This window comes from Accipiter gentilis, chromosome Z (genome assembly GCF_929443795.1).
Source record: "Accipiter gentilis chromosome Z, bAccGen1.1, whole genome shotgun sequence".
In the NCBI taxonomy this organism is placed as follows: Eukaryota; Metazoa; Chordata; class Aves; order Accipitriformes; family Accipitridae; genus Astur; species Astur gentilis.
Genome location: NC_064919.1, coordinates 12,905,818 through 12,921,388, shown reverse-complemented (window position 1 = coordinate 12,921,388; position 15,571 = coordinate 12,905,818). Strand labels below are relative to the sequence as shown.

The window sequence follows — 15,571 nt, the reverse complement described above, 5'->3', positions numbered from 1 at the left end:
TAGATGCAATTATTCTGGAAGAAGAAAGCTTTTGTCTGCTATTGCCATTTGGAGAGGTGGGTCACTCCAAGAGATTCAGGCACATAAAGCTGACCTAAGAAGCTCTACAGAAGAGCTGTTTCTTTGTTTTTTCTTACAGAGTTGTTTCTTCAAAAGGATCCAGAATATGTCTATGCGGGTTGATGCCCCAAGAGCATTCATCCTACTATCTACTAGGCCCTACTGTAATTTTCTTCTCAATTTACCTTTTGCAAGCACTGGAGCTGGGATTGGTTGTTGGATAACCTAAATATCCTGAGAATTATTCCTGTGAGGTTATGGGTGATGAGACAAGGGCTGTAGGGAGAGGTCCTGCCTTTTATTTTATTTATTGACACTGACAGAAGGCATAGTGTCCTTTTGCAGGCATGTCTGAAAGCTTTTTGGCTTCTTGCAAGCAATATTGTTTAGTTCAGACAATGATATCATCTCACTCTACAAACCCAGTCTCATGTATATCCTGGGATCATCTGAAAGTTTCTGGTCTATATGGCAGATACAGCCATTGTTGAATTACTTAAAACCACTGTTCCTGGCCAACTCTCTGCTCACTGGGTGTACGTACAGGTTTTCCCTGTGAGTATCTGCACCATGAAGAAGTCCTACTTACTGATTTCCCATCACAGGTTTCTCTCTGGCACCTCCCAGGTCTTTTGTGCAAAGCACTGTGTCTAGGGTTAGAAACTGTAGCATGTAGGCATTGCAGCTCAGCAACCTCTTGGTGATTTCTCTTTGTTTAGAGATATCTTGCGGCCCCCCAGCTCACATAGAGAATGCTCTGGTTCGTGGTAGCTTCTATCAGTATGGAGACATGATCACCTATTCATGCTACAGTGGGTACATGCTGGAGGGGCCACTGCGGAGTATTTGCTTAGAAAATGGAACATGGACAACACCACCTACCTGCAAAGGTAAGTCTTTTTATGAACAGAAGCATATCTTAACTTGCACGGAGGTGTCATCCTAGCTGCAATAAAAATGACAGTGAAATTTTTGCTAGTTCCAGTGCAGTCATGGTTTCACCCAGGGCATTTAAATTGCAGGCTGTTGCTTTATTTCCAGGTGAAAGAGAGGGCTTCCAGAATTTTTCTCTTTAGTTCTTGCTAATCTTACAGTTTCTTTTGCTACAATGTTGTATCCCACACCTAAGATCCTCTCTCCTCACATCTTGTGTGAGAAAGTGACAGAACCAGTCATCTTTCTGACATGCTAAGCTGTTTCAGATCAGCACTACCAGTCAGTTTTTCACAAAGATCAAGCACTGCAGAAAACAAAAGGGATCCAATGCGTGCTTAGGCTCTCACTGTGTTTAGAGCTTGGCAGCTCCTGCAAATTGTTTTGCAATAAAATACTTAAGCATAGGTTGATAGAGCTCACTAAATAATATACAGTAAGTACTGCAGAAAATTCATGTGTTTAACCAAATATCAAAGACAAAGTCTAACCTTGCAACTCTTGGCATACCAGCAGGAAAATGTCACTTTTTGGTTTGTTGAGCTAAAAAACTCATTTGTTTAAATTACCCAGAAGGGCTTATCTGCCGAGCACTGTCAAACACATGTCCTGTTTGCAACACCATGGAATCTACTGGGACTGTTCAGAGGAAAAAGTATGAGGGAAAATTATTTCAAAAAATGACGTGATGAGGTGGACAAATGATCAGGGTGTAGTGCAGGAAAACAAAGCAGAATAACCTGCCTTTTGGTGTATTAAGGGAGAGGAATAACAATTCCGCCCCCTCTTTTCACCTAAAAGGGGAACTAGAAAGGACTAAAGATGTTTCTGAGAGGACTGACCTGTGTTTTCGTGACACATGTCAAAATAATCTTTCAAAACTGCTTTATAATTCATTTGAGGGATTTGCCTAACAAAAGGCCTACAGGACCCAAGCCTTTGTGGTCTACATCAGAAGCAACATGAAAGCACTTTTTGTAATGACTCATACTGCATTTCTTCGTTTTGGCTCTGTGAGTTGATTATTAATGTGTCCTAAGCCTGCTTGAAATGTTCTGGCCTGGTTGAACAGGTTAGTTAACGTAAATATTATAATTAAAAAGCAGACTTCGTTAGCTGCTTTGGGAGAGCTCTCACCACAGCTGCACTTGCCTGAATCACTGCTGGTTAGAGGTTGCAGGCCAGATTCTGATCTGAGTTTCAGGGGTGAGAAGTATTAGCCTGGATCTGCTGATCGTAAACACCTGCAGGACCCAGCAGGCTGCACAGATGCACATAGCTTGTGTGACCCCAATTTTTTCTCTCTGAAATGCTCTAAAATCTATGTTGTCTGTTCACCCTCTGTCCGTGTCTTGCTGACTGGGAGTGGTCAGTGTGGAGCTGCCAACCAAAAAGTTCATAACCCATCAGGAAATAAGAGCATTATGAGAGGGTGTCTGAAGCATGGAGAAAATCGTTCACTTGCAACCACAGGAAAGCTTTTGGCAAAGCTGAGAACAGATATCAGAAATTATTTTTTTCCCCTTCTTACCCATGTTTGTCTTGCAGCAGTGTAATGCTTTTGTGTCCTGTGGAGATAACTCTCAGGTATGGATTTACAAAGGGATCTCAAAGATTAAGATTGATACCATCCATGTGAGATCTGCTACGACTAACTGAAGTCACAGTTAATGGTTCCCTTTCTCTCCCCAGCACATCAGGACTGCATTTGCCCTGCTTGCTTTTACAGTAGCAAAAAAAGAGAATGAGATCCCAGCTTAACTTCCTGCCCCAAGCCTTTCTCTGGTCTTGTCTGTCAAGTGAAGAATAATCCCCACAGCTACAGACACAGAGTCTCTGCCTGCCTAAATTGGTGTATAACAAGTGCACACCTAGGGATGATACTGTCTTACTCATTCAGTTTCACAACCAGGGCCTGGGCAGAAATCCAGGAAAAGCCTATCTATGCCTGAGATCCTGGATCACTGAGCGGGATGGAGTTGCCATCCAAAGCAATTTCTGTAACTCATTAAATATCTGCATCTTCTCCATTGACCAAAGGAGAGAAAATAGATTTCAGAGACCACTTTTCATGGGCTTTGAATTTATTGTGGGATATCATTTATACACAAACCTCCTACCTGCCATCCCACTATACATCATGGGATATTGTTTAAGTGGCATGGATCACACAAAGCTTTAAATGTTTTTTGATTCAAGTTTCGTAGTTTGTCACTGAACAAAGGAATGATTGGCACACTGTTCTGCTTTAGTCAACACCCAGAGACAAGCTGTCTGCATAGTCATAGATACCTTTACAACAAAAATTGTTCAAAATACCTGTTACAGTATTGCAACTTCTGTGAACCAGCCAGGGCCTACCGTCTCTTCCCATTCTCATTATCAGCTGACATTTGATGTGAAGGCTTTTGGGATTGAAAACTAAAATGGCAAAAGCTTTGGCCTCATTTCAACAGACTCCAAGCTGGAGCTTGCATCTTGGCGTGGCTTAGCTGCAAGAGTGACTCAAGTTTGGTTCTACCAGGGGAAGATTTGCATTCTTTCCAATGTGGAGCTCGGGTCTGAATAGTGTTTCAGTGTGCTAAACCACTGTTTCTGTTTAATGCTAACATTGAACAAGATCTGAAACACTTAAAGCCTAAGCTCATATTATTGCTCATCTAGTAACTAATAAAAGATAGGATGCAATTAACAGTTCAGACTGAGTTTCCTGAGGTTACTCTGTGTTCATAATTACCACTAATTAGAAGTTAGCCTGATTACTTATTTGTTCTGTAGTATCATCTTGAAGCCACAATTTTTGTTCTTCTGTATATATGTACACCAATATGACAAGAATTGTACTTCCTCCAATGATCTTTAAGTCTAACATGTTTGTACTTAGCTCTCCATTGATTTTGTAAAGTAGTCCTGGATGTATTAGCCAAGATACGGTGTAATATCATAGAAATGATGATGAAGTCCAAAGCCCGTCCAGTCGAGGCAAGATATTGGGCTAGCATGATAGAGTCCACTTCAAATTCCCCACTTTTATGATCAGGTGCTTATTAACAGGTGTGTGAGCCAAGGAGTACCAGTCAGCAAGAATGCAAAGTGAGGTTTATAATCACACTTTGGGTTTCACCGGTAAACACTTCAGTGTGCCACTGCTGCACCCTTGTTGGTCACTCCTATTATGTGGGATGATAGTGCAATAAAAATTGCTTGTTCTACCACAGTGTTTAATCTTACTTTCAACAAATCCTGTATTATGCAAGACAGCATTACCTTAGTGTTTCCTACCAAGGTTAGAAGGAAGCTTGATTTTTATTTTAAAGTTAATTTAGAAGAGAGGGAAAAAAAAGGGGTAATAGTTTTCATTTGGGGTGGGGTCTTTTGTTTTTGTTTTGGTTTGTTGTTTGTTTGTTGGGTTTGGTTTTGTTCTGGTGTTTTGTTTTGTTTTGTTCTGTTTTTCACAAGAATGAGTCAGGAAGAGCAGTTAAAGCATGGTGTCAGCCTTGAAACATTGTCCAAATAATTTACCCAACCATGCCAGAAACTTCTGAGTTTTGATTCTTGCCATGGACAATTTTTGATTGTCTTAATGGTTCCCACACTCTTGCTCACAGTACCTAGTTACACACACAGAGCCAGAAAACAATGCAGCCCTTGAAATCAAAGTCAAGTTATGTTTCTGAATTTCACTACATTTCTTTGTTCTACTCCAAACTCTACAACTGCAGACATCTGTACAAGATGCTGAATTACTAAGCTTCTAATTAACTGTCTTGAGTTTGTCATTAATTTTTTTTTTTTCAGCTGTGTGTCGGTTCCCATGTCAGAATGGTGGTGTCTGTGAGCGACCAAATGCCTGCTCATGTCCAGATGGCTGGATGGGTCGTCTCTGTGAAGAGCGTATGTATTTCATACCTAAGTGTAATTTTAAGGATGTTGTAGGTAAGACAAGTGAATTTACTGCAGTGAACCGTGGGGGAAAATTAAAGGCCTAAGAGCCAAAAACATAAAAATCATTACTTTGTTCTGCTTGACAAATTAGAGATAACAGGAAGGACTAACTGATTGCTTGTTTCTAGACAAGTGACCATCCCCTGACATCTCCAAGCCAAAACAAACACTTTTTTAATTGATGCGATTTTGTTCGTGAGTGCTCTTTCACTATGATTGAAGAACAGCCTACTTCAGTTCTCCAAAGTCTGTTTCTAATAGCAATACATGATTTTGGGGAAAGAACAGGGGTTAGAACAGAAGAGTTGTGGGTGGTTTATTGGTGGCTGCATTTGTTTCTTGGGCTTCCTTTTTTATCGGTCTGTGATTACAAACCTGATCAATTCGTGTTCAAATAATAAAACTATTGTCACCTTTTCCATGCTGTCCTCCCTGACCTGTGTACCTGTACCCCCCACATTCTGTTTTGGCTTTTCCTGGCCTGGATCTCCGAATAGTTAGAGAACTGGATCTGTTCTGGTTGAAAAGAGCCAAATCTGACTCTTGGTCTGTCAGATGTTCCCGGGGTGACATTGGGGATGCCAGTTTGTGCCTTATTTACCATTTTCTTCATGATGATCTTAGCACAAGGAATTTGGGAGAGCTAACCCTTTCGTTCTGGTGTAGTGGCTGCATGAGAAGCCTTGTTACTGTACACATAATTAGGCATGGGTTTATGTGGATAGAAAAGGAAAGTGCCTTTACTGTGTTTAATACTCAGTATGGCCCTGACATAAAGCTTTAGCGTGTCCAGGCACACCTGCAGCTGAGGTGGTGTCATTGTCACTGGCTCTGAGTATATATGGAGACTTGCAAAAAGATGTGGCACCTCCTCCTGTAGTTCATGGAGAGGAATCAAGCATTTTGCTAGGCAGATGTATCACATCTTAAAACAGTCCTCTGAATCTACCTCTGCAGCTTTCAAGTCTTCCCCGTGGCAGTGTCAGTTCCACATGGCACAAATTAGCTGTAATTACAGAATGAGGAGAAGAGGTTCAGCAAGTTTTGTCCTTCTGCATTTACAGAAACTCCAGCTATGTGGTGCATTCACATGGCCCCTCGTTCACTGTCCCTATGTCTGTCAGTACCACCATAGCCAGACATGCAGACTCAGCTCTGTACGTTTCACAGATTCAGCAGAAGAGGCCTGAGCCCTGTGTCGGGCAGAATTGTGTTTGGCATGCCATAATTGATTTCCTTACCTTACCATTAATAATGATTTTTAATGCATTCTTCAGGACCAGAGGACAAATTTTATGCACCCAGTCATTTTGATCTGTTATTCCAATTCAGATTCTGTTTTCCTGTATGAGGAAAATGAACAGGCAGCTGACTAGCCAGATTACACTTCATGCAGATACAGGCACTAGCTCTCCCTTATTTTTTATTTTTTTTCTTTACTTTGGCATAGGTACTGAGGAGAGGTGAAAAGGATTCCCACAGTTGGTTAGTGCCACCTCAGTTTTGCAGCATTGCTTGTCAAGCAAGGTGCATTGCTGAGAAAAGAGATAGGTTTAGTTGTTGGAGTTGAGGGCCTGTTCTGAAAGTCAAAGGGATTTTTGAGTGCTAGCACTGAGCACTAATCTGTAAAGATCAGGCTACAGGTGGGGCCGCAGAGCTCTGACAGAATTCAGTCACCTTGTAGTTCAGAGTACATTTCACAGATAACAAAATAGATTGATCTTCCTAAGAGAAGCCTGGCCACTCTAAAAAACATGCAGGGCGCTGCTAGTTTAATGATACAGACGAGTAATTCTTGGTGGTATGGGTTAGTCCTGTGAGCTCCATGGAAGTTTCACTACTCTTTTCTTATCCAGGCTGACTGCAGCTGCTCAGTTTGACCTCTGCTGTGCAGTGGAAGAACCTCTGCATTGGTTCTCTGCAGCCCACATCCACACTCCCAGTACAAAACTCCACTGGAAGTGCCACTCAGGGGTCCAAATTAGAGACCCAGCTCAACTCTTGCTCTTATTAGAGCATGTTCACACAAGTACTTCATTCAGTTAGGGTAGTGGAGGTGGTAGTTTTGTGAAGGTACTTAAGTGTGCGCATCAGACAATTTCACACATCTGCTCACAGGAGCAGTATAGCTTGATTGGCACTCAGTCCAGAGGCCACCAGCTGCTTGGTATCTGCTTTGTTTCTTTCCCAAAGCTTCCAGCCACAGTCAATCTGTTGCACCCTGAATGCCTTGTATCAAAGCTGTCTTTCCATGGGGTGGTGTCACCTGTCTCAGCATGTTTCCATGGGCCCAGACCAAGAGCTTTTCTATGGGCAGTGCATAGATTAACTTATTTTTCGATATTACATTGTGGGACCCCAGAGAATCCACAAACAATCCAGTTGTTTGTAATTAAAGCATGAACTGATTTTGTTAGCCACCATCACAGAAGCGGGCAATGTCTGTGGATATTACATGTGAGAAACAAGCAAACAGCCCTGCTCATTTCCAGTGAGCACAGAGACTACAGGTGTCTGAAGGATTCTAGCAATTGCTCTGGTCTGTCCATTTGTTTGTTATCATTCTTTCTCATTTCTGGCTGTGCCAGTCATATTTGCTGCTCATGCTTTGTGGGTAGATCCCACTCAACTCTGCTGACACTGCATGCAAACACTTCGAGGGGTAGTAGAATTTCTAATTAAACATAAGTTCTTTTCTTGCACACTTTATTCTTTGCTTTCATGGGAGATGATTATTTTCACTGGTTCTCTTCTCCTCTCCTTAGCAATATGCATTTTGCCATGTCTCAATGGAGGTCGCTGTGTCGCCCCTTACCAGTGTAACTGCCCCCCTGGATGGACTGGATCGCGCTGCCATATGGGTAAAACTCCTTTCACCTCCATTATTCTCACACTTTTTGTGACCCAACTATCAATACCTAGCACAGTTCACTAAGGACTCTGTAGAACTACTAAGCTTCTCACAGGAGAACCTAGCCTGCCATAATAGTCCTGGAGGATTTGCTGTCCCCAGCTGCACACTATTTCAGAGTAGTCCCTGACGAGTCTTTAAAATCCTCAGAAAAGTTTGCTCCCAGAAAGGACAGACAGCATTCACAAAAGTGCTCTCTGCAAAAAGCAGTACAGAGGAGAAAGGATTTCCAAAGAGAAGAATAAAACTAGACTGCCCATTCCAAGAACAGTTAAATGTCATTTCAGCACATGCAGGTCACCATTAAACTCACAAACAAGTCAAGTACTACAGAGGTTTTTCACCACATAGCTGTCTGGTTTGGGGGATTCCCACTTACTGCCTGAGTTCTGAGCTGGGCAAGAGGGCAGAGGAAAGCAAGGATTTAAGGATGACTGAGTTTAATGGGTACATGGTACCCATGTAAGGTACGTGAGTACCTTACATTAGGTATCATCTAAGTTCTCTGAACAAATTTAATGTGCACTGCATTTTACTAGATCTTTTACTTGCACCTCACCAAGGCTGAAGGGCATATAGCACACTAAAAAAGTGAGAGGCAGTGAGAGCAGTGATTCTAGGTTGCAGACCTGTGTCCTGGCAAGTCAACTTGTGTCAGATGAGGCTGATTTGCAGTTAGGGATAATATTTGGGATAGGGATATGTGGTTCCACATCAAGACTAAACAAATGTCAGTTTTTAAAAGGCTTGTCCCTGTGGAAATAGCCAGTAAAACTCGTAGCAATTGAGTGATCATTGAAATGTCTTTCAATCATTATTAAATCTCAATCACTAATAAATTTTAACCATTTTTAAAAATTGTTTTACAGTTTGTCCACTGTATTTTTATTGTCCAGATGCACCCTAACTGATTATTAACAGGGCCTTAACACAAAAGCCTGGTTTTGCCTTCCTGCAAGACTTTGGAGTGGCTGGAGGAGGAATTCTTGCTTTTGTTAATGAATGTTCATATTATTTGTTCAACTGATAAGAATAGTGAGTCTGGGGGATAAACCGTATGATACATTGCAAACCCAACCATCCTTCAGCACATTGATATTCCAGAGTGAACATTTTAACTCAGAACTACTGTCTTTTGAAGGGACACTTGCCTAGCACATAATGCATCATTTTCTCTCATATTTCAGAAACTTTGCAGCTATAACAGCATAGGTGGTTGAGGAGGATAGATGGTCTTTTCACTTTTGGGCCAGCAATTAAAATCTGGTTAGACTGACTTGCTTTTCGGTAGTTAAAGAAAAAATCCAGTAAGCAACTGCATCTGTGCCAAAGCCCATTCATAAAAGCTCATAACCACTGCTTATGAAGTTATTAAACGACTTCTCATTTTATTTACTGGTCTTGACCTTTTGCCATGACAGAGCAAAAGTGAAGGCAGAAATATTTGGATTAAATGCTGGTCTGACAGGAATAATTATGTGCATAAAGTGAGAGCTCAAGATGTTTCATTCATATGCTTCATTCCGGAATCAGAAGTCATTTTCAACATGACAAACTTGGTGCACTTAATTGCACAGGGATGGTCCATCTCTATAACCTCCTGCCATTGCTTGTTCGTGTTTGGCCCAGAGGAATTGGAGCAGCGTGTTTCTACCTCCTTTTGCATTCCTGTGATTACTCATTTCCTTTAATTCCATTTTAATCAGTGTTGCCTGATGTGTATTCCTTGCGAAAATATAACCCAGAATTTGTTCTCACTGGTATCTTTAGGTCTGTCCTATATATATGGCATTATCTGCTGAAAAGAATTCACGTCTTTCAGCTTTCCTGTGATATAAATGTCTGCATTTGAAGGACCTCATTAAGTGACTCTCTAAATCTGTTCTGTAAACTATATGGTGCTTTATTTTCCAGTCTCAAAACTGATAGAAAGACTCGAAGCTTTGACTTTTGTTTGGTTACTTGACATCCTTGGGTTAGGCTGTCACACAAAAGCACGTGCAGCCGTTTCAGATGTGGCCCAGCACGACCCTATCAGGCAGGCTAGTGTTTGTTCTCTAATTCAAATGCCCTGTAGCACCTAGTTACACCTCTTACAGCTATCCAGTGTCTTTCAGAAACTTACTGTCACTCTCTGCTTCCTTTCCTTGTCTCCATACAGGTGCCATTGTGTGAAGTCTTACTCCTTGCCTGCTGTTGATCTGTAAATGGCTTTCTGACCTTTAACTTTCTGTTTATGCTGCCTTTTTTAATACTTTTTTACAACATCTGGTGTCAGCTTGTCAGGTTACTGTTTAGCTGTCACATTCCTATCAAATAAACACCCACATTTTCTTCCTAGAAGTAAGGCCTATTGTCCTGCTGATCTTCTGACTCTTCTCTTCTAGTTCCTCCTCCTGCTTTCACTTGCATTCCTGGGGTTTTTGCCTCAACTTGAGGCAAAAAGAACAGAAATTTTAAGGCAATGTAAAATAGTACACTGGCTGTTTCATGCAGCTCATACACTGCAGCATATGGCAAAAGTAGTTGAGAGGGTCAAATCATATTCAGCAGAGATGTGCTTCTAAGGCTGCTCTTCCCAAAGCAAACCATCTTTTACAACAGACTCACAGCTGATGTTTAATATTGTAGTTCTGAGAGTACTCCAATCTTAACAGAATAATGCAGGCTGGATTTTCAGTGCCCGTTCCTTAAACAGTTTGTTGTGGGTGTGCTCATTAATGCAACTCTGTCTGTGTGTGTATTTGTATACAGCTGTTTGCCAGTTGCCTTGCTTAAATGGTGGGAAGTGCATACGACCAAATCGGTGCTATTGTCCCTCATCATGGACTGGACATGACTGCTCTAGGTAAGTGTTGCTGAGCGCTGTCCCATAGCTAGGCTGAATCACACCCTACTGAACTCTAAATCTGCAGAATGTGTAATTAATATTGCACGTTTTGAGCATCTCTAGTTCTTGTGAATCAGTGGTCATTAGATAGCTCATGATTTATGGGCAATCTGGAAAGACCTTAGAGAGTACTCTGCAAAATGATTGCCAAACTTCTAGAAAACTCAGGAAATGGTACATTTACATGTAAGCAGACAGGCAAACCTGCAGGGTTTAGCCTTATTTTTAATAGTGTAAATGGACATGTTTGTTGTGATGTAATACAGAATGTACTTCAGGAAATTTGAGTGGCCTACTGTGTACAAGTGTTCGTTTTGAACTGTATATATTTCAGCTGGCTCCAGGTTCAAGACTAGGGTCATGCAACAGATGTTATAAATAATCACTCTTACTACACCTAGTGCTGAGTGGTCTAATCATTTAAGAGTACAAGCCTCTGAGTCAAGTCGCAGTTCAAAACACCTGGCAGTGCAGTCTCTGTATCAACAGCCCCAAGATCTGGGCTTAGATCTGGTTCACATGTGCTCTGCTTTAGAGAGTTTTACCAGTGCTTGTGTTTTGGTTTGCTGATTCATCTCTAATGGGGCCAATAGCAGGCTAGGTTACCAAATGAGTGAGCTCCATCACCATGCAAGGCAGCATGTAAAAGTCGTAATTGTAGCTTTGTTTTTTAAAGTTAACTTGTGAAGTTTGAGTGTTTGACTTTGAGAGCAGTCTAAACAGGACTCAGTTTTTCTTTGGAAAGCTGTTTTATTTCATGCTGCCATTAAGAGGCATTTACAACCCTGAAGAGGGAAGACAGGTGGAATGGTAATGATGTTGTTGTGGCTGGGAATCAGATATAATAACAAAACATGTAGCATGAATTCTCCTGCTCCCTGCATGGAATATTAATGAGGGCCATGAAATATGCTAGCAAAAATATTTATACCTCAATTCACACTGGCTTCTACTGAACACATTGGTCATTATCCTGGAGAGCTAAATAAATAACAGCTGAATATTAGTATTTTTCTCCAGGGTACAGACAAAGCCTGTGACATTGTACATTTTTTCTATTGTTCTTTCTGGACAGGTAGTGACAGACATTCCTCCCTGTCCCTCTGATACACTGTTTATCTTAAAGCTACAGAAGAGATGCTTGAGAAATTACATTGTCCAAAATGAATAGTTTTTATTTGTCAGCTGTGATTATATATGTCCAAGTGAAGTAACTTAAATGTCCTGCCAACAAACAGTATCCAGCTTTAGACTGAAAGCTACACTTTTAAAGTCTGATAGCATTTCCATTTAGGACATGAAGCAGCGAAGCCCAAATCCAGTGGATTAGCAGCCAAAAATTATGCAGTTTATCTCTGAGGCAAAGCAAAGTTTCAGGCTATTACTAAACTGGACTCTTCTTGGTTTGGGCTTGGTTTGGGGGGTTTGGGGTTTTTTTTAGTCCAAGTCCACAGCTCTGTGCAGCATGGTGAAGTCTGAGAGAAGGTGGATCTTTAGCCCTACAGGCTTGTAGTCTAGCAGCATATCCCTTCAAGGGCTGTTTGAGAGGAAGTTTCCCACACAGAACTGGAGGGGTGGAGGGAACAGAAACAAACACTGAGATCTGCTTTGTATTTTGTTAAGCTTTGGCCTCAGCTGCTGGTTGCTGCTTGCAATACAGGGTACCATACAGGCAGAACGGGAGGAAATGCCATGATAGCACAGATTCGCTGTTGCAGGTTAACTAAGTGTGATTTATAAGGGGAAGCTGAAAGGCCCAAAAGCTTTTATCAGCATCCAGGTCAAGATAGCTCCAAACCACTGTGATGAGTCATGACTTAGATTAAATGCCAGACATCTCTATTCCCCGTGCCTATGCTCTTCCCCTCTCAATATGCTGTCTTGAGCTGTGGCATTCTAATCCCTGGTATACTTTTAGACACTGTCCTCTTGTGCTTCACTGTTGATCTTGTTTGGTATGTTCAGTACAGCACTGATTTTATTTTGTTTGGGTTTTCTGACGCAGGAAACGGAAGGCTGGATTCTATCCCTTTTAACATCAGAGCAGCAGTTCTACATTCAGATAACTTTCTTCAGCCTAGGCACCAGGGCTTGGAATCTAATGCATTGTAAATCAAATCCATTGCTTCCATTCCCCCCAGCTCCCTTGTTTTGTATTTTATTTTGTGATACGTTTTTACTATACCTTTCCATTTTTAAAGAAATCCTCTGTATTTTTCATTTACAAAAGTATTATCAAATATATGCTGCTACACACACACCATACACACATACACATACAAATGTAAAGATTCCTACTGTCCACTGAAGAAGTGGTTGTGTAAAGTGAAGTCTCTCCCATTTCTTACATACAGTAAGCTAATTAAACCATACTGCCAACCATGATTAAATAGAATGTGGTAATTCTGCTTACCATCTGCCAAAGCGTACTGCTGTCCAGCAACTCAACAGTAAAGAATAGTTACGCAAGGCTAACTGAGCCACTAAACTTTGCATTAGACCTGTTTCTGAACAACTCATGTTGATGTAAATTAGAAGTACATGTGATAAAGTCCATGTTGTAACCACAGTTTCTGGTGGGCATAAGAAGATGATTGTGTAATGTATATTATGTGACATTAACATCAGTGGAGAATGATTTAATGGAAGGCAATGGCATGAATTTTACCTGAGATTTATTGGTAAAATAGTAAAAAATGTAAAAAAGATGAGACACCATCATGTCGTTTAGAGAAAGATGGACCAAGTCCAATCAGCAAGAGCCTTTGAGGCTTTTTGACTTATGGGCAGTTCACATCTAGCTCTAAAACTGGATAATCCAGGATCCAGCAGTGGGAAGCAGGCGGACCACTGAAACTTGTGCTTCCCACTTGCCATGGGACTCTCTACCTCCCTGTAACCATCATCCCTTTCCTGTGTAAATTATGAAATACATGTCTATCATCTGTCTGCTAGGTGAATGCTTTTGATACATGGGGTTTGGGTCCCAAAGTTCAACTGCCCCTAAGATGGAGAGAGGAGGCACCAGTTACGTTTACAGGTGAAGCTTTGCTATATGCTTACAGAAAGGTTGTGTTTACATAATGCAGAACCCTCAGAGAACTGGAAAAGGCCTCTTGAGTACACACACAGGCAGAAATGCTTGGCTGAGTGAGAAATCCTGAGAGCACACATGCTGTCACATTTCTCTTTCTTATGCTGTTGATCCCGTTGCATCTGAGGATAACACACACCTGAATGCCATTGTTAAGTCATGCTCCAATGAATTGAGATGCTAAGATTTACCTGTGGTTAAGCAGGTTGGTAGAATTACAAGGTGGAAATCACATGCATTTTGGGGGGTCAAATGTTTGGTAATTATTGTCAATTAGCAAAAATTCTGATCTATGAAAGAAGGCATTAGAGTGAAAACCTGAGAATCATTGATCAGAAACTCCATTTTTCCCAGTAATAATAGAAAAGTGTAACTTGCAGTCAGCACTGGGAAAGAAGAAGGAGAAATAAATTTTACCTTCTGTAGCACTCCTGCTTAGTTAACCCTCTGGATTAAGAGTGTGCACAACCTGCCCCACACCTCCCCCCTTTGTAGATTTACCTTCCTTTCATGAATGCGTGAACTTGGACACGAGAAAGTGATACGACACAAAAATGAGCTCACAGTTACAGTAATAAGGCACTAGTAAATACTGACACTTAACTGATGGCTGTTAGCCCAAGACCAGAAATGAGGAAGAAAGAAACAAAGTTGTGGGCTAATAAGAGCTTTCAGCCAATTAAAAGAAAAACAGATAGGTAAAGGAGTCATTAGGGGATCAAATTAATGTGAATGTAGATTCCTTCCCAGTGAGAGCTGCAACCAGCTGAAGAGTTGTTGTTTCAGCTCCCACAACCTTCTTTTTCTAATGGACTCTGCTAGCATGTAGCAACTATCTTCCGTCTCCCAGCTCCACAGCCGTCGATGTTTACAGCTTTGACTGAAGTTAGTGTTCAGTAAATAATGTCTGCATTTCAACCCATAGTCACCACTATTTGTAGGCACTTTGTTCCTTGACCTCCTTGCTGCCCTAACAGCATATGAGTGGAAGCTTAACTGAGCAACAAAGGACTTCTCGAGGGAAAGAGTGCATGGTTGAGAAAAGCAGATCTTTATTTATATGTCACTCTCATCTTTTGGTCCCTTTTCCAGTGTGCTTTTCCAGTGTGTGCCCTGACTCTACCCTGGTGATCTCCAGAGCAGACCAGCAGTGGCAAGGCCAGTGCTTAGAGCTTGCAGGACATTGTTGGGAGACTTTAGGGCTGCGGGGTGGCTTTTAGCACTCCAGCTTCACACTAGTGACTTGTACATGGAGTCCCAGGATCAACCCAGTCAACATGTTTCGTAAGGAAATGTGGTGGTAGGACAGAGTAGCTGAAACTAGAGGCTGTTATAATAGTGCTGTTGATGTTTTGATACTTGCTGGAACGTTTTCCCCTCCCTACCCAGTACTGTATTGTCATTTATGTCACTGCTTGTTGTGTGTTTTAAATGACTTCTGTGTGATGCACTTTACACTGTAAATAAAGTTGCACCCTGTTTAGTACCCATATAGAGGCAACATTGCACTCTTTTCTTAACGCCTCACAACAGAAATATCAACCTACCCTTTGGGACCTGCTGGCAAGGCCAGAGTATTAGGGAAATGGAACTCCACTCAAGGGAAAAGACAAAATAATTGCCAGTAGTCTTAAAAGGATGTGCTGGATTACTCCAGGTTTGATCTTCGGATAAAAATGCAATTAGCATCTAATTTTTCAAATCCTTTCTGCTGCTACAGTATATTTTAAAACCTGTA

General features: G+C 41.4%; 1 protein-coding gene across 1 annotated transcript in view; it reads left to right on the top strand.

The window, feature by feature from the left end:
* Window positions 1-15,325, top strand: part of SVEP1 (sushi, von Willebrand factor type A, EGF and pentraxin domain containing 1) — a 126,766-nt gene extending 111,441 nt beyond the window's left edge. Inside the window, exons 46-50 of the mRNA XM_049794922.1 lie at window positions 780-950; window positions 4,792-4,887; window positions 7,704-7,799; window positions 10,604-10,697; window positions 12,745-15,325. Of these exons, the coding sequence (XP_049650879.1) occupies window positions 780-950; window positions 4,792-4,887; window positions 7,704-7,799; window positions 10,604-10,697; window positions 12,745-12,775 (488 nt within the window). The 3' untranslated portion in view covers window positions 12,776-15,325. The remainder of the gene's footprint in view (window positions 1-779; window positions 951-4,791; window positions 4,888-7,703; window positions 7,800-10,603; window positions 10,698-12,744) is intronic.
* Window positions 15,326-15,571: the final 246 nt, after the last annotated feature.